The following is a 21,100-nucleotide window of genomic DNA, read 5'->3' as shown; positions in this document are numbered from 1 at the left end:
GTGATCAAAATTAAAGAACAAACTGTAATTTCCTAATATTCTAAGTCACTGTTTAGTCCTATTTTAAGTTATTGTAACAGGAGTTGAAGGGGAGTTTTTAAGCATATTTCATAAATCCTATAAGGTTCTGTACTGGAATTAGTTCACCTGTTTCGAGTCTTCGGGTTTTTCGTTGTTCATGTTATGGGGCTTTCACGTGACGCTGATTTTGGTGAAATTAACGAAATGACTGAGAGGGTGCTTGCTGCAGAGCCAGATGGGAGGAGCTGGAGCTCCAGCTCCCCCTCCCTGGAGGTAATGGGTGGAGATAGACACCTAACCACACCCTAACCCTACCCCTTACCCTATCCTAAACCTAACTCCACCCATTAGTTCACACAGAGGTGGAGCTGGACATCCAGAGAGGGGGAGCTGGAGGCCATTCGACTCTGCAGTGAGCAGTACTTGAAATGACTCGAAAAAAGATTTGTTTGTTCGCTGAACGAGACTCAAAGGTCAGAGTCTGTAAAATGATCCGAACTTCCCATCACTACTATGAATCACAAGTTCATTGTCTGTGTACTCCAGCTAAAACGGTAGAGTATGGCGAAAAACTCCATCTTATTTTCTCCTACAACTTCAGAATCGTCCGACACGTTGTACCTTTTTGTTTGTAAACAGCGTTTGACTTACTTGCACTTTCTTAGTCTTTGCGCATTCACTTTGTAAACACTGGGTCTGTAGTTCTGCCTACGTTCAGCGTGACCTTTCGACATGATTCAATAGTACGTCGTGAACGCGCATGCCAGAACCTGTTCTTTTGTGCTTATAAAGTATACACATTTTTATTTTCTGAAAAAAATGACCGATCGTTTCGCTAGATAAGACACTTCTTCCTCACGGGGATCATTTAGAGCCCTTTGAAGCTGCATTTAAACTACCGTTTGGAAGTCCAAAATCGGGGGCACAACTGAAGTCCATTATATGAAGAAAAATTCTGAAATGCTTTCCTCAAAAACCATAATTTCGTTACAACTGAAGACAGAAAGACATGAACATCTTGGGTGACAAGGGGGTGAGTAAATTATTTGTGAATTGTTGTTCTGAAAGTGGACTTCTCCTTTAAGAACTCTGATCAAAATTCTATAGCACCTGGTGATAATTTCCTTAATTATTTGACAAACCCTATTTAACTGGCAGCATTCCTCCAGCTTTCACTAAGTTTGCAAGATGGTGTGCTGTTCTGAGGTGACTGAAACCCTGCGACAGGAGGTTGTCAAGATGAAGGCCAAAGGAATGACCCTTTCAGCCACTGCAAGAGAAGCTGTTCATTCCAAGTCTGTGATTTCTCCAATATTGTAGGCTTACAATGATACTAATTTAAAGTCCACGTACAACAAATGCATGAGAAGACAATGCAGAGACTCTCAACCAGGAATGGGTTCAACACTGCAGCTGGAATTGCTTGCCAGTTCAGTGCTGATCAGGGTAAGGATCTGTCTCGGCATGTTCAAGAGAATCAGATTGAAAGCGCACTCTGCAGTGATCAAACCTCTCATCAGCAGAAAGAATCAAAAGGCTAAGCTCACCTTTGCTGAGAATCATGTTGTGTGGAGAGAGAAAACTGGTCCACAGTTCACTTTAGTGAAGGTTTGGAAAAATGGATAAATGGAAATCATAGTTCTTTCCTGCATTCATCACATAAATAAAAACAATGCACTTTGTCTTTTAACACACACACACATACATTTAACAGCTTGATTAGAACTTTATTATGTTCTTCCATGAAATTCTTGTACATATTTTTATCCCTGTAGAGATTTCAGAAATATCTTCAACAAACTTTCTTTTCATAAGCGAAATGCTTAATTATAGATCTGTTTATCAAATCATATCCTGTATAGGGAGAAAACATATTTGGCATTATGATTTACTGTCTAACTGTCTCTCTGTGTCTGATGTGCATTCTGTAGGGTTTGGGTGTCATGGTAATCCCATACACTGGGGTGTAATCTGGTTCCCCAGCATCCTCGGGCCACACAAACTGGAAACGGCGCAACAGAGTAACGAAGACCAGGAAGAGCTCCATACGCGCAAGACCCTCACCGAGACACACACGTGGACCTGTAAAACATGATTTATGATGCTTACATATCAGGTTTGGATGAGATGCGACACAAAAATGTTATACATTTCTGAATGGTTACCTGTAGAGAAGGGTATAAAGGCCTCAGGCTTCTGAAACTGGCCTTGCTCATTCAGGAAGTTGGCTGGGTTGAATTCATGAGGAAACTTCCACTGACCTTCTTCTTTTAGTACGGTAGAGAGGTTGGGAATGATCACAGTTCCCTAACCAAGGAGAAACAGTTCAAATTTGTTTTGAAGCACTAAAAACTTTCCAGGCAGGTTTCCTCACCTTTGGGATGTTGTAGCCCATCAGCGTGGTGTCTTTGGTGGTGCAGTGAAACACACTTAGCGGTACAGTGTTTGCGACACGCTGAACCTCGTGAATCACAGCCATCGTGTACGGCATATTGTGTCTGTCTTCATACGATGCGTGATCTTTACCCTCCAGAACCTCATCGATCTCTTTTTGACATTTTGCTGTAAACAAGGTCATGTTTAAGGAGTTTAAAAGAGGTAGCTTAGCTAATATGTTAACATAGTCTTGAAAGGACAACAATATCATAAATTTAGCTTCTTTAGTTCAAATCACACTTAAAACGCATTTCTTTCATCTGTTTTTCTATGAGGAGTCCATCTCCTCTTCTGTTGTCTCTAATTTAACCTAAACACCTGCATTTTAAACAAACCTTGAACCTCTGTGTAGTTCATGAGGTAGAGAAAAGCACAGAGGAGGGTGTTGGATGTGGTATCAGTCCCTGCAAAGTGCAAATCCAAAACGTACATGGTGAGCTGGTCTTCAGAAAAGGTGGAACCATCGTTTTTTCTCTGGGGAACATAAGATATTTTTAATTTGAGTCTCAAATGAAAAAATTCATTGAAAGCCTATGCAAATACTTCTGTTTTCTAATGTAACACAGTGTTTTTCATTGTAAATTATATTATCAGCATAACAATTTGCATAAAAAGTATTTTTAGGTTTAAATCAGATTTGAATCAATGTGGTTTTAAACATTTTGACTCCACTGTGTTTCGGAAGAAACACGCACCTTATCAAGCTCATCCAGATAGCAGTCGATGAAGTCTCTCGGCTCTCCTGGGACTCTTGTGCGCATGTGTTCGTTGATCAGACTCAAATTCATATTTTTTAACTTCTGTATATTATCAAATGCTTTTTTAAATGGCAGGGGCAAGATTCTCAGTAGAGGAAATGTGTCATATATCTGTTGGGAAAAGACATGTTTGACATTTTCATGCAATCTTATAAAATGCAATTTTTTCTCAATATTAAATATGTGTTCAGAGTTTGTCACACCACAGAAAATGTCTTATTAACCACCCAGCCAAATGTGAACGATAATAAAAAATGGCAAGTAAATAAAACAAGGTATCAAAATCTTGAAAGAAATTAACAGTATAGAGTGTTTTCATGACCCCACGCAATTGCTACTCAAAACTAGCCCAAAAGTATCCCAATCGCGTTTTGAAGGGAGTCTCCAGTTAAAAATCGCATTCTGGGGGATAAAGGTTTTTTTTGGTTCCCCTGGTAAAATTTGCATTCCTGGGGTTAAATATTTAGTTATTGGGGTCGCTTCAACCCACGGACATGAAAAACAACTCCTGGCAACAGTGTTAAAGTAGCCCAATTCCACTGGAAAACCACGGACTTGGCAACACTGCCAAAAGTTATAACAAATCAAGGAAAAGAGTGCAAAACATCTGTCTGAGGAACAAAAAGTGTTTGTGGTTGGCCACACTAAACCAGGATTTCCAGGGCAAGAATCTTGACAACATTCATGTTTGTTCTTATCGTTTCCAGTCAGGTAGGTGAAATATTAGGCTAATATCTTAATTAACACTGCTCATATGTACCTTTACCACCTATTAACTTTAGTTTGTCAAAATATTGTGTCCTTTCCTGCTTACTAAGTCCTTTTTCATATGATTTTGCAGCTTCCACATGTTTTCCATGGTTTAGACAGCATAAACTAGCAGAACAACGGATTCAGTAGTACATTAACCATGCAATTCATGCTGTTGTTTACATCCAAGTATGGCCGAGTATCCGGGTAACTGCAGTAACTTTTGGAGGAAAACATATTAGTGACTCATCTGGCACAACATACATTTTTGTCCAAACAGATGCTCTCTAGAAGGAAAATGTCCCTCCCCTAATAGTCTATTTTATTCCTCTTATTAGTAGTAGCAAATAGAAAATCATGATGTGGTCACTGGCTATTAAGGAAAAGAAAAGAAAGAGAGAAAACTGCAACTGTCAAATGGTTTCACATGGTGTTTTGATGTAAATTCTCACCATATTCCATGGTCCATTGAGGATCTTTGAAATCTCTGTAATGAACTGGACGTAATGCTGAAGGAACTGATTGTTGTAATCAAAACGGGTTCCGAACAGAACCAAGCCGATAATGTTTGAGGCAACATTGTGGAATATATTTTGAGGATCCACAGTTCCTCCTGTGCAAATGTACAGTATATTAGTTAAAAACATTACGGCACTGGAGATCTCAAACAACAACTAACAAAAAATAGTTTTTACATATAAATACCAGCATTTTTGTCCAAGTCAGCAACTAAATGTGAGATTTCTCCCAGAATTCTCTCCTCCATGGACTGCTTCCCCAGACCAAAGTTCCTCAGGCTCATCAGAGCAAAGCGCCGATGATCCTTCCAACGGGGGCCATAATCAGCCAATATAACACCTTTAGTAAAGTTATGATGTTAGTTGTGGAGATTCTGATAGTGATTCAGCTACGGCTGGAAAGTAACAATACATTAAATTTGCTACCTATTAGACTGTGTTTTATTAACGCCTACAACCCTAAACCTACCCCTTACAATAATGCAAATGCAGTAATTATGTGCAATTATGTGCGCATTCCCAGTAGACTAAAGCTCTAGGGGCTGTAGCTGTATCTCCAGCCTTTACTGTCCAAATTTAATTAATGTTAACTATATTTATACTATACTGAACATGTTTTTTGACTGTCGCGAAGACAGTTCAAATTCAAATGTAGTACCTATACATTCTAAAAAAAATGCTGGATTAAAACAACTCAATTTGGGTTATTTTGGTAAAACAACCCAACACTGGGTTTGTCCATATTTGACCCGGCGTTAGGTTATTTTAACCCAGCCAGTTGGGTTAAATATTTGACCCAACATGCTGGGTTGTTTTAATGAACTCAAATATTGATTGAAAATTGCTATTGCTGGCTTACAAATGAACCAAAATTGGTTAGAAATTAAAAAGCTGACATAATTACCAGAGGAAACAGTAATAATAATCAAAATGTAAACATTTATTAATAAGTGAAAACACCCATGGGCAAAAATATAAGACAAATTGAATTATGCAGCATAGTTTTCAAACTCATTTAACAAGCATTTAAGAAATGAAAATACATTTAAAATGAATATTTCAATTCAAGTGTATTAAACGGTTCTCTGTTATCTCTTTTAACCAAAATAGTGCTGATTCTCATCCCAGTTTGTCGCTGAAATCTGAGCCAGTGATTGGCTGCTATTCCCCGAGGAACTGCAAACCTCAGACCGCTGCGCGTATCACTCGTAGCTATCTTTAGCCACTTCGTGTGCGACGTTGCATCTCAAAAAATTAGAAGATCGTGAAAAAGTTCATTTTTTGTTTGTAACTTATTTCAAAAACTGAAATTTTCATATATTCTAGATTCATTACATGTAAAGTAAAAAATTTCTAAAGTTTTTTTGTTTTAATTTTGATGAAAGTCAAAAATCCAGTATCTGAAAATATTAGAATGTTTCCTAAGATCAATCAGAAAACGGATTTGCAAAACTTAAATTCAAGTTCTTTAAAGTATGTTCATTTATGCATTCGATACTTGGTCGGCAGCACATATTACAGCAAATTCCTTGCTCCTAGCACAAATTACAGCATCAGTAAATTGTGACATGTAAGCGATCAGCCTGTGGCACTGCTGAGGCACTATTGAGCCTTCAGATCATCTGTATATTGTTGGATCGACTGTTTCTCATCTTTTTCTTGAGAATATCAAATAGATTCTCTATGTGGTTCAGGTCAGTCATGTTGGCTGGCCAATAAAGCACAGTAATATAATGGTCAGCAAACCACTTGGAAGTGGTTTTTGCACTGAGGGCAGGTGCTAAAGTCCTGCTGGAAAAGGAAGCAGATGGAAGCATAAAGTGCTCCAAAATCTCCCGGTAAACGGCTGCATTGACTTTGGACTTGATAAAACACAGTAGACCAACACCAGCAGATGTCACGGCACCCCAAATCATTACTGACTTCAGACACTTCACACTGGACTTCAAGCAGCTTGGATTCTGTGCCTCTCCAGACTCTGGGATCATGATTTCAACATGAAATGCAAAATTTACTTTTATCTGAAAAGAGGACTTTAAACCACTGAGCAATAGTCCAGTTCATTTTCTCTTTAGCCCAGGTAAGATGCTTCTGATGTTGTTTTGGTTTCAGAAGTGGCTTGGTAGCCCTTTTTCAGAAGACGTCTGAGCGTGGTGATTCTTAATGCGCGAACTCCGGCTCATTCCACTCCTTGTGAAGCTCTCCCAAGTGTTTGAATTGGCTATGCTTGACAGTTTTTTCAAGCTTGCGGTCATCCCTGTTGCTTGTGCACCTTTTCCTACCCAATTTCTTCCTTCCAGTCAACTTTGCATTTAATATGCTTTGATACAGCACTCTGTAAACAGCCACCTCTTTCAGTAATGACCTTTTGTGACTTACCCCCTTTGTGGAGTCAGTGATTGTCTTCTGGACCATTGCCATGTCAGCAGTCTTCCCCATTACACCGTGTCTACACCGGACACAACAAATCCCTGACAGTAAACTGCTACCACATTCTATTTATAACATGCTCACACAAAGTTCAAATGATTTGCAACAGTCGCTTTGTCGCATCCAGTGTTTCAAAGAACAGGAGATACACAGAATTTATACCGTAAGGATGGACATTTAATGAAACTCAAATGTAAATATTCTAATATTTTGAGATACTGGATTTTCCTGAGCTTCAGTTTTTGAAATAAGTTACAAACAAAAAATTAACTTTTTCACGATATTCTAATTTTTTGAGATGCACCTGTAAACATAACATAAGCTCCGGTGAGCGTGTCGGAGCCCTTACGCACTGCAGATGCTAGCAGCGTACATAATCTAAGCATTAATATCAGGGAAAACACCTTATACTTGAGAGGCTTACGTAGGAAGTGTTTCTTGGAGTTTATTGTACATAGAATGAGCATATGACTTTTTACATATGCCGTTTACATTGCAGTTTTATGAAATTCGAATTGCTTGAAAAACCACCTGTGAGCATAAAAACTTTTTAGCGATATATGGAAGTTTTTGCAAAATTTCAATTAGGAATATTTTCAATTCAAAATGTAACACTATGGGCCTCTTCAGCCATTTTTGACCGAAAAAAAATTATATTTTGAAAGTTTAAAAATCGTAGCTTCATCGGAATGAGATGACACTTGGTGACTTTTGTTGCATTAGCTATGTGAACACAAAAAAAATCATGGACATGATTTGGATATGTTACAAAAAAAAGTCACACTTGGCTCCTTTGCGGTCAAAAATGACCAACATAGGGAAATATAAAAAAATCTGAAAAATCTTTTGGTGGTACAAATCAGCCACTGTGCAGCAATCATGAGGTGACACTCTAGAATATCAAGAGTGCAAAACAGACACCAATGTTGTCAGAAAGGGAACACATGGGAAGCATTACTGTTACTCAGATATCAGGAACATCATTGGTTCATTGTGGTGTACATTGATGACATCCTCATTTACTCCCGGAACTTGGCAGACCATCGCCAGCACGTCCAGCGGGTCCTTCAGAGGCTCCGAGAGCATAACCTCTACTTAAAGAGAAGTGTGAGTTCCACCAATCTTCTGTCCAGTTCCTCGGCTATGTGATCAGCACGGAAGGAGTACAAATGGACCAGGAGAAAGTTCACAGGATGTGAACGGTAGACCAGACAGTGAGGTACTGATTGCCGGGGTCTTAAATAGGGCAGGGCAGAGTGAAATCAGGTGATGGCAATCAGTACTCAGGTGAGAGTGAGCGGGAGTGCTGTGACACAGATGGTGGAGGTAGCTGTGGTGAATGCCTGACAATAATACCAAATGGCACAATTCTCACTTAAAAAAAAAAAGTTTTAAACGTGTTCACTCTTAGCAAATAGTAATAGTACCTAATAGTAAAATGTTGCATTTATAAAAAAAAAAAACTATAAAAAATAATTGTATAAATAAATATATATTAATATTTATTTTATAAATAATTTATTTTATTGTTATAAAATCCCCTCAAAATTCAAAATAATACTTAAAAATAATATTGAACAAAAATATTTTACAATGATTTTCCTGAAAAAAACAAAAAGTTACATTTCAAGGCTTCAGTCACACTTGACGGTGAAGGAGCCAAGTGTGACTCCTAAACAAAGAGGCCCAGAGGGTTAAATTTGCGCACCTCGAAGGGTAATGGAAACGCAGCTACTGTCGCAACTTATTTACTCAACCAGTCATTCAAAATTCATTAAGGAAGGACACAGTTTTTTAAACAACTGCTTTGACTTCTTGTGGAGCATGTAGCCTTTTTAGCAGTATTGTGTCTAGTAAGTTAGGCCAATTCAAAAACAAACTCTGTATTGAACCACTGTATAAATGCAATATCTCACTAGCAAGATTGTGACTGTATTACTTGCAATATGAGTTACCTTTATTCTCCGTGAGATGACTGCTCATGAAATCTTGAGGCCGTCCTGAAAAGTCTTGCGCCTTTGTAACCAAAGCTTCCTTAATAACCTCAAAGCTATTTAGAACAACGGTTGGTCTTGACCCAGTATACAGGGTGAAAATATTCCCATATTGTTCTGCAAACTTAAAAAATTGGAAAATTACTTTACCAACAAGAAAAAATTAAACATGTAAGCTTTAGATGATCAAAAGCCTTACTCGTTCAAAATCCTTTAAAGGATTGGCCATGTTCACATGAAGCAGATTCCCAAATAAAGGGAGAGGAGGAGGTCCAGGAGGAAAATTCTTTGGCCTCCGGATCCAGACGAGGAGGAAAACGAAGAAGATGCATGTCCACACAAAAATCAAAGTGCCCAGCATGCTGACTAGATGCCCAGCTGTTGTCCCTCTAGCTTTGCTCAAGCAAAAAAAGCCTATGACTTCAGAACCCTTGGTCTCTTAGTACATCCACTGTCTGAACAAATATTGTGGTCGTGTTCCAGGAAAGATAAAGGGAACCCAGGCAAACAAACACTGCTCAACATTTTAGCGTATCTGGATCAAATTTGTTTGAACTCATCAGGTGTCTAAGCCAAAAGCCCAATTACAAGGGAAAATAAGATTTTTTTTTATCCACCTTATATAAGAATTGGCCATTTGTAAATTTAATGAGTCTGGCTTCTGGTCTCATCTGCGTCGAGTTATTTTAAGCTGTACAAAACAGCTTGTTTTGTGCTTGATATTTCAAATGGGTGTTTCTTACCATATTATTTTAATGTATTATCTTAATTACGAACACGCTGGTTTGTAATGCAAACAGTTTTACCATTTACTGCACATTGTTATTCTTCACATTATTTCCCTACAGTGGCTAATGAACCGAATAAGGTGCTACTGGGTAGACAAGGTTATGTAATTTTAAATTTAACAATGTTTTATTTGCAGTTTATACTTTTTGTTTTAGTTTTTTCTTCAGTGTTTTATAGTTAGTGCTATCTAGCGGAATGTTCATGTTTAATGAAGGTACACTACTGTTGAAAGGTTTGGGGACTATGGAAGCCCATTTCCGCCACTTAAAAAAAATAAAAAAGGTAATTGTGATCTCACAATTCTGACTTTTTACATCTCAAAATTCTCACTTTTTTGCTCAGAACTGTGAGATATAAATGCACAATTGCGATATAAAGTTATAAAGTCACATTTGCGGGATGTTAGAGGTATTATAGTTAAACCCAAAGGGTAGGTGTGTGGAAATGAAGATCAGGAGTCAGCGATGCAGTCAATCAAAGAAGAATTTACTGAAGAGAATAGTTTGCAGTTTCATCAGCAGAAGCCAGCTTCAATACTCTCGACGGAGTTCGTAAGCCGCTCTGCGTACACTATTAATACAACAGTACTTATACTCTAACAGAGGCCACTAACTACGTCACTACTTAGGTAAAAATTATTCTGGTTGGTCGAAGCATAGATAAACTTAGAAAAACTCCACACATGGACGTAAGCATATCTTCAGTGATTATTTAGGTGACAAGCAATCAGAGGTTAGATGCAATAGGTCTCTCCAGAGACCTATTTCTGACCAGCTCTGCGACAAATGACAGTCTTCTCATCTGAACTCAAAGACAGATACAGACACACATATAGAACACTTATCTGTACGTCAAGGTTGTCTAGCTCTGACAAGAATCTTATCAGTATGGTTTGTCACACATACTATGCCGTCAGCATCTTAGAAGGTAGATACAGAATAAAGCAGGATTCACTTTAATATGTATTATGAAGACACTTCCCTATCACAGATGTCCTGATCACTCTTCAGTCATGTAGACAGGAGGTCCCAATGACACCTTGTGTCCTGACACTATGACCCACAGGAAAAATAGAGCTCAGCGTGTAAAAGGACGCTGTTACACAATCCACTCTTACCATAGTCTATCACTACTAATATGTGTTAAACCTAGATAACTTTATTCAATCAAACAATCTCGGAGGTTAATAATAACAAAAGAACTAATAATTCATATTATTATGAATCCTTCAGGGATATAAACTCAAAATTGCAAAAAATAAAGTAAGAACTGTGAGATATAAACTCACAATTCTGACTCTTTTTTTGCAGTTCTGACTTTGTGTCTCACAATTCTGACTTTTTCTTACAATTGCGCCTTTATTTTTCAGAATTGTACATTTATATCTCACAATTCTGAGAAAAAAAGGCAGAAATGTGAGTTTGTATCATGCAATTCTGAGAAAAAAAGTCAGAATTGTGAGATAAGTCGCAATAACCTTTTTAAATATTTTTATTCAGTGGCGGAATTCCATAGGGGACATTATGATTTATGTTTTTAAAAAAGAAATGCTCCTTTTGACAATGTAATATAAGTCTCAGGTGTCTCCAGAATGGGTCTGTGAAGTTTCAGCTCAAAATACCCACAGATCACGTATCATATAATTTTACGTTTTATAGTCGGCCAAAATTACACCTGCGGTAATATGTACATGTCCTTTAGTGACCTTAGTGATACTAAGAGTATAAATCAGATGAGGTAGAAAATTACTTTTTGAACTATATGGGACTCAAAGTGAACAGCCCCAAAAGGATATTGATTAACCTGATTAAGTCTGTACAAAGGTATAAGAGCGAAAGTTCATTTTAATGTGTATTTACTGCCTTTTTCTAAAATATGGTTGACCACGAGGTCCTGTGGGCGTCCTGCAAAGTCCACAGCCTTGGTCCACAGCTTCCTTCAAAACCTCAAAACCATTAAGAAACACCCAATGTCTTGAGCCAATGTACAGGCTGTAAACTTTCCCATAGCGATCTGCAAGCTAAAAGGTTTAGTGTTGAGACATTAGACGTGGCTTGTTGTGTAACATATTATTAAATATTTTACAATGCAATTAATATTCTAAACTCTTGAAAGCATTCTGTACTGATGTTCTTAAAGGGGTCATCGGATGCCCATTTTCCACAAGTTGATATGATTCTTTAGGGTCTTAATGAAAAGTCTGTAATGTACTTTGGTTAAAAATTCTCAGTGGTTGTGTAAAACAACACCCTTTTTACCTTGCCAAAACAGCTTTGAAAAAATCATCTCATTCTAGTCGAGGCTGCTTTAAATGCAAATGAGCTCTGCTTGCCCCGCCCCCTCTTCTCTCTGTGATGTGACGAGCCTGTTTACTTTAGCCACGTTTAGCCGCTAAAACTTGCTAACTAGCACATTATTAGGAAAGATGTTTAATGTTCAAACAACATGTAAAAGTGAACTTGGCATCCGATATCCCCTTCAATGTATTTCTTTAGTGATTAATGCTATGTTCAAAGAAAGAATGTAAAACTGTACCCTCTCAAAGTCTTTCAGAGGATTGTTGATGTTTAGCTCCAGCAGATTCCCAAATAATGGCAGAGGACGAGGTCCTGGAGGAAAATTCTTAGGCCTTCGGTTTTGGATGAAGAGGAACAGGAGGAAGATGCATGTCCACACCAGTATCAGAAAGCCCAGCATGCTGACTGATGTCCAGCTGTTAACTGCTCTCCTTTCACATACATTCTCAGATAGTAACGCATAAGCTCTCCCACTTCAAACACACTGAACATTCCCATGATGCATGTTGCCTGGGGGATCAAAAAAATATATGTTTATATAATAACCAGTGGCAGAACTTAATTATTTTCTTAATGTACACTAACAGTCAAAAGTATTTGAACAGTAAGATTTTTAATGGTTTTTAAAGAAGCATTTATTTGATCCAAAGTACAGCAAAAACAGTAAAATTCTGAAATGTTTTTACTCTTTAAAATAATTGCTTTCTATTAAATATATTTTAAAAATGTAATTTATTCCTGTGATTTCAAAGCTGAAATTTTAGCATTATTACTTCATTAGAAATCATTCTAATATTCTGATTTGCTGCTCATAAAACATGTAGTATTATTATTATTATTATTATTATTATTATGTTTAAAAGGGCTGAGTAGAATTGTTTCAGGTTTCTTTGATGAATAGAAATATTTCTGAAATCTCTACAGCATATATCTTAAATAGAAATCTTTTGTAACATTATAAATGTCTTTATGATCACGTTTGATTAATGTAAAGCACCCCCCACCCCCTTTGTTACAAAGCTTTTTATTTTAGATAAATGTTGATTTTTGGATGTTTCTATTCATTAAAGAATCCTGAAAAAAATGCACGTAACTGTTTTAAATATTGATAATAATGTTTGTTGAACAGCAAATCAGAATATTATAATGATTTCTGAAAGGTCATGTGACTGGAGTAATGATGCTGAAAATTCAGATTTGATCACAGGAATAAATTATATTTTAAAATATATTCAAACAGAAAGAAAGTAAAGCAGTTACTTTAAATATTTCACAATATTACTGCTTTTGCTGTATTTGGGATCAAATAAGCAAATATGCAGGCTTTGTGAGCAGAAGAGACTTCTTTAAAAAAACAATAAAAATCTTACTGTTTAAAATTTTTTAACTGGTATTGTATCTATCAGTATGTATTGGCTTAATGTATCTATCAATATATACTATCTGTCTATCTATCTATCTATGTGACCCTGGACCACAAAACCAGTCATAAAGGGTAAATTTTTGAAACTGAGGTCTATACATCATCTGAAAGAATAAATCGATGTATGTTTTGCTAGGATAGTGCAATATTTGTCTGAGATACAACTATTTGAAAATCTGGAATCTGAGGGTGCAAAAGAAATCCAAATATTGAGAAAAGTTGTCCAAATGAAGTTCTTAGCAATGCATATTACTAATCAAAAATTAAGTTTTGATATATTTACAGTAGGAAATTTACAAAATATCTTCATGGAACATGATCTTTACATAATATCCTACTGATTTTTGGCATAAAAGAAAAATTTACAATTTTGACCCATACAATGTATTGTTGGCTATTGCTACAAATATACCCATGCTACTTATGACTGGTTTTGTGGTCCAGGGTCACATATATCATTATTAATAGGCCTTTATTACTATTATTACTATATTATTATCTATCTACCTGCCAGAAGTTAAACAATTCTTCAAGATAAAACACTTATTGAAAATTCAGACGGAAAGAAATAGAAAAAATCCAAAGCAAGCAAAACCGTGTGCACTTTATTGCATTGAAGGGTTAATTCAAACACAAACTACAATAATAAAAAACTTCAATGCATTTTTCAATTCATCATATGACAAAGAGGGGAAAACAGCATCTGTGGCCCCCACATGGCCGCTTGAGTTAAATGTGCCGTTCTTATCGCCCTCTATAGGCTGTTCGATAGAATGCAGGAGCCTTCCATTTTTTTTTATCAGGTCATCCAGGAGCGTTGCTAGACCTGAAGCTCTACTGGGGCACAGGCCACCATTAATTTTTCTATCACTTTTTTCTTGAAAGCCTGATGCGCGGACGTGGATTTCTATGCAAAAGGATGGCACTAGCTTGTGTTTTTGGTTAAAGTGCCTGTGCCGCTTTTATAAGCGTGAATTAGGTTACTACATTGTGTTTTTGCCGCGACTATAAATGTAAATGAATACACTGACAAATTAAGGGTCTAGTTACGCTCCTAGGTAATCCCATGGTGCACCGCGCCTTCAACGGATGTAAACAGATGCACTTTAGGTTGTATAACAGCATAGAAAAGTTGGTTAAAAAGATGGGGTCGCCTTTTATTCATATGAAGAGTTGTACTGTTATCGCATGGGTACAGCAACCTTTTTGCACTCAAAGTATATTATGTAAATATGAAATATAGTAATGTATATGTGACCCTGGGCCACAAAACCAATCATAAAGGTCAGTTTTTTTAAAATTAAAATTTATACAACATCCAAAAGCTGAATAAATAAGCCTTCTATTGATGTATGGTTTGTTAGAATAGAACAATATTTGGCCGAGACGCAACTATTTGAAAATCTGGAATCTGAGGGTGCAAAAAAAATCAGAATATTGAGAAAATCGCCTTTAAACTTGTCCAAATGAAGTTCTTAGCAATGCACATTACTAATCAAAAATTAAGTTTTGATATATTTACAGTAGGTAATATCTTCATGGAACATGTTCTTTACTTAAAGGGGTCCTATTATGTTCTTTTACAAAGTCTTGATTTTGTTTTGGTGGTGTACTAGAACCAGAGTATGTGAGCGGAGTGGGAGCGGAGCGGAGATTTTTAAAGAAGCGTGTGATTTTTAATGAAGTGAGGAGTGGAAATTTCAAAAGTCGGAGTGTTGTGTTTTTACTCACTCGAAGAGCGCTCCAGCATCACTCTATCACGAGTACAATTCATGACAACGACCCATAATATAACTGCATATTTAGCAAGAATTCACATGTTAAACATAGCCTATTTAACAAGCTTGACAGAGATGGATCACTCAAATCAGAAAGAATGTGAAGACTAGGATGATGGCAGTGGACATGAGCAAAAAGTTATAGTTTTCAATGAATTAGTTTGTTCCTTCAAGATACTGAATATTTTCAAGTGAAAGCGTGTTTTAAACAAGTACAATACTTATTCAAACCTTCACTTCAAGGTACATTTGCTTGCGTGGACCTTCAGCACCTACTCCAGGGCCACATCTGCATGTTCCAGATCTTAGGACCCTTTGGTGCTCCAGGAGATCAGCATCCTACAGCGCTTCATCTTCAAGGCTGTCGAAACGGATTCCTGCTCCTTCCCCCACTGTACCGCTACCAGCACAACCGGTGGTAGAAGTCACCGCCACCAGACTGTTCAATCAACCTTATTTGTTTCAGAGTAGCAACAGTTTATCTTTCTAGATAACGTAGCTCTGACATAGTCACGCCCAACATAATCACTTGCATTTTATGCATCTTATGCACTTTATTCCTATTTCATTCATGCTATTCATTTAGTAGTTGTTGATTACTCTTGCCTATCTTTTGTTAATAAAATCTACTTTATTACATAGCCTACCTTGTGTTGATAATACAGTAAGAGGTTCTACAAGTTAGAGATCCCACCAATCTTTCTTCGCCAAATTTCGCTTTAGTGAAGGTTTGGAAAAATGGATAAATGGAAGTCACAGTTTTCTCCTGCATTCATCACATAAACAAAAACAATGCACTTTGTCTATTTAACACACACACATACATTTAACAGCTTGATTAGAACTTTATTATGTTCTTCCATGAAATTCTTGTACATATTTTTATCCCTGTAGAGATTTCAGAAATATCTTCAACAAACTTTCTTTTCATAAGCGAAATGCTTAATTATAGATCTGTTTATCAAATCATATCCTGTATAGGGAGAAAACATATTTGGCATTATGATTTACTGTCTAACTGTCTCTCTGTGTCTGATGTGCATTCTGTAGGGTTTGGGTGTCATGGTAATCCCATACACTGGGGTGTAATCTGGTTCCCCAGCATCCTCGGGCCACACAAACTGGAAACGGCGCAACAGAGTAACGAAGACCAGGAAGAGCTCCATACGCGCAAGACCCTCACCGAGACACACACGTGGACCTGTAAAACATGATTTATGATGCTTACATATCAGGTTTGGATGAGATGCGACACAAAAATGTTATACATTTCTGAATGGTTACCTGTAGAGAAGGGTATAAAGGCCTCAGGCTTCTGAAACTGGCCTTGCTCATTCAGGAAGTTGGCTGGGTTGAATTCATGAGGAAACTTCCACTGACCTTCTTCTTTTAGTACGGTAGAGAGGTTGGGAATGATCACAGTTCCCTAACCAAGGAGAAACAGTTCAAATTTGTTTTGAAGCACTAAAAACTTTCCAGGCAGGTTTCCTCACCTTTGGGATGTTGTAGCCCATCAGCGTGGTGTCTTTGGTGGTGCAGTGAAACACACTTAGCGGTACAGTGTTTGCGACACGCTGAACCTCGTGAATCACAGCCATCGTGTACGGCATATTGTGTCTGTCTTCATACGATGCGTGATCTTTACCCTCCAGAACTTCATCGATCTCTTTTTGACATTTTGCTGTACACAAGGTCATGTTTAAGGAGTTTAAAAGAGTTATCTTAGCTAATATGCTAACATAGTCCTGAAAGTTTACAACATACATCAAATTAGCAATAAAGAAAGGACAACAATATCATAAATTTAGCTTCTTTAGTTCAAATCACTTAAAAACTGAATTTGCAATCTCTTTTCTAGTGTTGCACATCATGTAATGTCTGGAGGTACTTTAGTTGCTACAGTTCCTATGATTTGTTTCATCTGTTTTTCTATGAGAAGTCTATCTCCTCCTACTATGCTGTCTCCAATTTAAATTAAACATCTGCATTTTAAACAAACCTTGAACCTCTGTGTAGTTCATGAGGTAGAGAAAAGCACAGAGGAGGGTGTTGGATGTGGTATCAGTCCCTGCAAAGTGCAAATCCAAAATGTATATGATGAGCCGGTCTTCAGAAAAGGTGGAACCATCGTTTTTTCTCTGGAGCACATAAGATATTTTTTAATTTGAGTCTCAAACTGTGGTAAAGCTGTACAAGAATGAAAAAAAACATCTTTGAAAGCCAATACAAATGCTTCTGTTTTCTAATGTAACGCAGTGTTTTTCATTGTAAATTATATTATCAGCATAACAATTTGCATGAAAAGTATTTTTAGGTTTAAATCAGATTTGAATCAATGTGGTTTTACACATTTTGACTCCACTGTGTTTCGGAAGAAACACGCACCTTATCAAGCTCATCCAGATAGCAGTCGATGAAGTCTCTCGGCTCTCCTGGGACTCTTGTGCGCATATGTTTGTTGATCAGACTCAAATTCATATTTTTTAACTTCTGTGCATTATCAAATGCTTTTTTAAATGGCAGGGGCAAGATTCTCAGTAGAGGAAGTGTGTCATATATCTGTTGGGAAAAGACATTTTGACATTATCGTACAATCTTATAAAATGCAAGTTTTTCTCAATATTAAATATGTGTTCTGAGTTTGTCACACCACAGAAAATGTCTTATTAACCACCCAGCCAAATATGAATGATACAAAAAACGGCAAGTAAATAAAACAAGGTATCAAAATCTTGAAAGAAATTAACAGTATAGAGTGTTTTCACGACGCGCCATCAATCGGCCATATTGGCGGCATTGAACGTAAACAATGCCACTAAACCAAACGAAACTTGCATATTTAGCTGATTATTGCTTTTGAAAATGGTCAATTATTGTCATGTTTTGGGCTGTACTAACTGGTCAGATTGGGAAAAACAATTGGAGTCAGGGATGCTGACTTGCCCAATTGCTACTCAAAACTAGCCCAAAAGTATCCCAATCGCGTTTTGAAGGGAGTCCCCTGTTAAAAATGATGTTCTGGGGGTAAAATACATGTTTTTTTTTTGGTTCCCCGGGTAATGCATTCCTGGGGTTAAATATTTAGTTATTGGGGTCGCTACAACCCACGGACATGAAAACAACTCCTAGCAACAGTGTTAAAGTAGCCCAATTCCACTGGAAAACCACGGACTTGGCAACACTGCCAAAAGTTATAACAAATCAAGGGAAAGAGTGCAAAACATCTGTCTGAGGGACAAAAAGCGTTTGTGGTTGGCCAAACTGAACCAGGATTTCCAGGGCAAGAACCTTGACAATATTCACATTTGTTCTTATCATTTTATCAGTCAGGTAGGTGAAATATTAGGCTAATATCTTAATTTATCCTGCTCATACGTGTCTTTACCACCTATTCATTTTAGTTAGTACTAGTACTAAGTCCTTTTTCATATGATTTTGCAAAAAGAGAGAAAGAGAGAAAACTGTCAAATGGTTTCACATGGTGTTTTGATGTATTATTATTCTTCTGAGACTAAATTTTCTGACTGCTACTCCTCCTAGAGCTTTAACTCTACAAACTCCAAACTCAGCCCAGATCTTCAGACTGGTCTGACTCGAGTTGCTATATCTTTTCTAACTGATCCGACTTACAGTTTTCCTAAAAATCCCGATTAAAACTGGGAAAAATCCCATAGACTTACATTGACGGAATGTTCAAATGAGCCAACACTATTCAAATTCCAACTGTCAAAATCCCCAGAATCCTTTGAGACTCAATCAAACTTCCCTTCTATGTACTGTATTTCTAATCCATTTAAACTCATTCAAACTCTATCTATCTATCTATCTATCTATCTATCTATCTATCTATCTATCTATCTATCTATCTATCTATCTATCTATCTATCTATCTATCTATCTATCTATCTATCTATCTATCTATCTATCTATCTATCTATCTATCATCTAACTCTATCTATCTATCTATCTATCTATCTATCTATCTATCTATCTATCTATCTATCTATCTATCTATCTATCTATCTATCTATCTATCTATCTATCTATCTATATCTATCTATCTATCTCTATCTATCTATCTATCTATCTATCTATCTATCTATATCTAGAATCTATCTATCTATCTATCTATCTATGCTAGAATCATCTATCTAACTCTAATCATGCTAGAAACATCTCTCAATCTGCTAATCATGCTAGAAACATGCTAGCAACTTTATCTATAATCATGCTCTAAACATGCTAGCAACATGCTAATCATGCTAGAAACATGCTAGCAACATGCTAATCATGCTAGAAACATGCTAGCAACATGCTAATCATGCTAGAAACATGCTAAACAACTGCTAATCATGCTAGAAACATGCTAGCAACAATCATGCTAATCATGCTAGAAACATGCTAGCAACATGCTAATCATGCTAGAAACACATCTAAGAAACATGCTAATCATGCTAGAAACATGCTAGAAACATGCTAATCATGAACATGCTAATCATGCTAGAAACATGCTAATCATGCTAGAAACATGCATGCTAATCATGCTAGAAACATGCTAGCAACATATCTGCTAATCATAATCATGCTAGAAACATGCTAGCAACATGCTAATCATGCTAGAAACATGCTAGCGACATGCTAATCATGCTAGAAACATCTATGCTATCTCATCTAATCATGCTAGAAACATGCTAGACAACTGCTAATCATGCTAGAAACATGCTAGAAACATGCTAAACATGCTACATGACATGCTAATCATGCTAGAAACATGCAACATGCTAATCATGCTAGAAACATGCTAAAATGCTAATCATGCTAGAAACAAACATGCTAATCATGCTAGAAACATGCTAACAACATGCTAGAAACATGCTAGAAACAGAAACATGCTAAAAACATGCTAATCATGCTAGAAACATGCTAAGAAATGCTAATCATGCTAGAAACATGCTAGCAACATGCTAATCATGCTAGAAACATGCTAGCAACATGCTAATCATGCTAGAAACATGCTAACATGCTAATCATGCTAGAAACATGAAAAATCATGCTAGAAACAATAAACATGCTAATCATGCTAGAAACATGCTAGAAACATGCTAGCATGCTAATCATGCTAGAAACATGCTAATCATGCTAACTTTGCTAATCATGCTAGAAACATGCTATCAACATGCTAATCATGCTAGAAACATGCTAGCAACATGCTAGAAACACATGCTAGAAACATGCTAGAAACATGCTAATCATGCTAGAAACATGCTAGCAACATGCTAATCATGCTAGAAACATGCTAGAAACATGAAACAATCATGCTAGAAACATGCATAGAAACATGCTAATCATGCTAGAAACATGCTAGAAACATGCTAATCATGCTAGAAACATGCTAGCAACTTGCTAATCATGCTAGAAACATGCTAGCAACATGCTAATCATGCTAGAAACATGCTAGCAACATGCTAATCATGCTAGGAACATGCTAGCAACATGCTAATCATGCTAGAAACATGCTAGCGACATGCTAATCATGCTAGAAACAATCTTGCAACATTTGCTAATCATGCTAGACTTTGCTAACATGCTAGCAACATGCTAATCATGCTAGAAACATGCTAGCAACTTGCTAATCATGCTAGAAACATGCTAGCAACATGCTAATCATGCTAGAAACATGCTTGCTAATCATTCATGCTAATGCTAGAAACATGCTAACAACATGCTAATCATGCTAGAAACATGCTAAACATGCTAATCATGCTAGAAACATGCTAGCAACATGCTAATCATGCTAGAAACATGCTAGCATGCTAATCATGCTAAACATGCTAGAAACATGCTAATCATGCTAGAAACTTGCAACTTGCTAATCATGTTAGAAACATGCTAGCAACTTGCTAATC

At 36.9% G+C, this 21,100-nt stretch overlaps 2 protein-coding genes across 4 annotated transcripts in view; both read right to left on the bottom strand.

The window, feature by feature from the left end:
* Positions 1-1,723: 1,723 nt before the first annotated feature.
* LOC127156685 (cytochrome P450 2F2-like) overlaps positions 1,724-21,100 on the bottom strand; it is a 24,093-nt gene continuing 4,716 nt past the window's right edge. Inside the window, exons 1-9 of one of the 3 annotated variants that reach the window (XM_051099663.1) lie at positions 9,107-9,341; positions 8,869-9,031; positions 4,671-4,823; positions 4,418-4,578; positions 3,153-3,326; positions 2,793-2,931; positions 2,396-2,583; positions 2,187-2,328; positions 1,724-2,103 (exon numbers count right to left, since the gene is read on the bottom strand). In XM_051099663.1, coding sequence (XP_050955620.1) covers positions 1,910-2,103; positions 2,187-2,328; positions 2,396-2,583; positions 2,793-2,931; positions 3,153-3,326; positions 4,418-4,578; positions 4,671-4,823; positions 8,869-9,031; positions 9,107-9,268 — 1,476 coding nt within the window. In that variant the 5' untranslated portion in view covers positions 9,269-9,341 and the 3' untranslated portion in view covers positions 1,724-1,909. Of the gene's footprint in view, positions 2,104-2,186; positions 2,329-2,395; positions 2,584-2,792; positions 2,932-3,152; positions 3,327-4,417; positions 4,579-4,670; positions 4,824-8,868; positions 9,032-9,106; positions 9,342-21,100 lie in introns of those variants that run through there. The other 2 variants (XM_051099665.1, XM_051099664.1) reach the window with 2 other exon arrangements.
* LOC127156684 (cytochrome P450 2F2-like) overlaps positions 16,020-21,100 on the bottom strand; it is a 20,872-nt gene continuing 15,791 nt past the window's right edge. The window contains exons 8-9 of the mRNA XM_051099662.1: positions 16,479-16,620; positions 16,020-16,395 (exon numbers count right to left, since the gene is read on the bottom strand). Of these exons, the coding sequence (XP_050955619.1) occupies positions 16,202-16,395; positions 16,479-16,620 (336 nt within the window). The 3' untranslated portion in view covers positions 16,020-16,201. The remainder of the gene's footprint in view (positions 16,396-16,478; positions 16,621-21,100) is intronic.

This window comes from Labeo rohita, chromosome 25, assembly GCF_022985175.1.
Source record: "Labeo rohita strain BAU-BD-2019 chromosome 25, IGBB_LRoh.1.0, whole genome shotgun sequence".
NCBI classification, from domain to species: Eukaryota; Metazoa; Chordata; class Actinopteri; order Cypriniformes; family Cyprinidae; genus Labeo; species Labeo rohita.
Note: the sequence above shows the minus strand (reverse complement) of the source record. Positions and strands in the feature narration are given on the sequence as shown.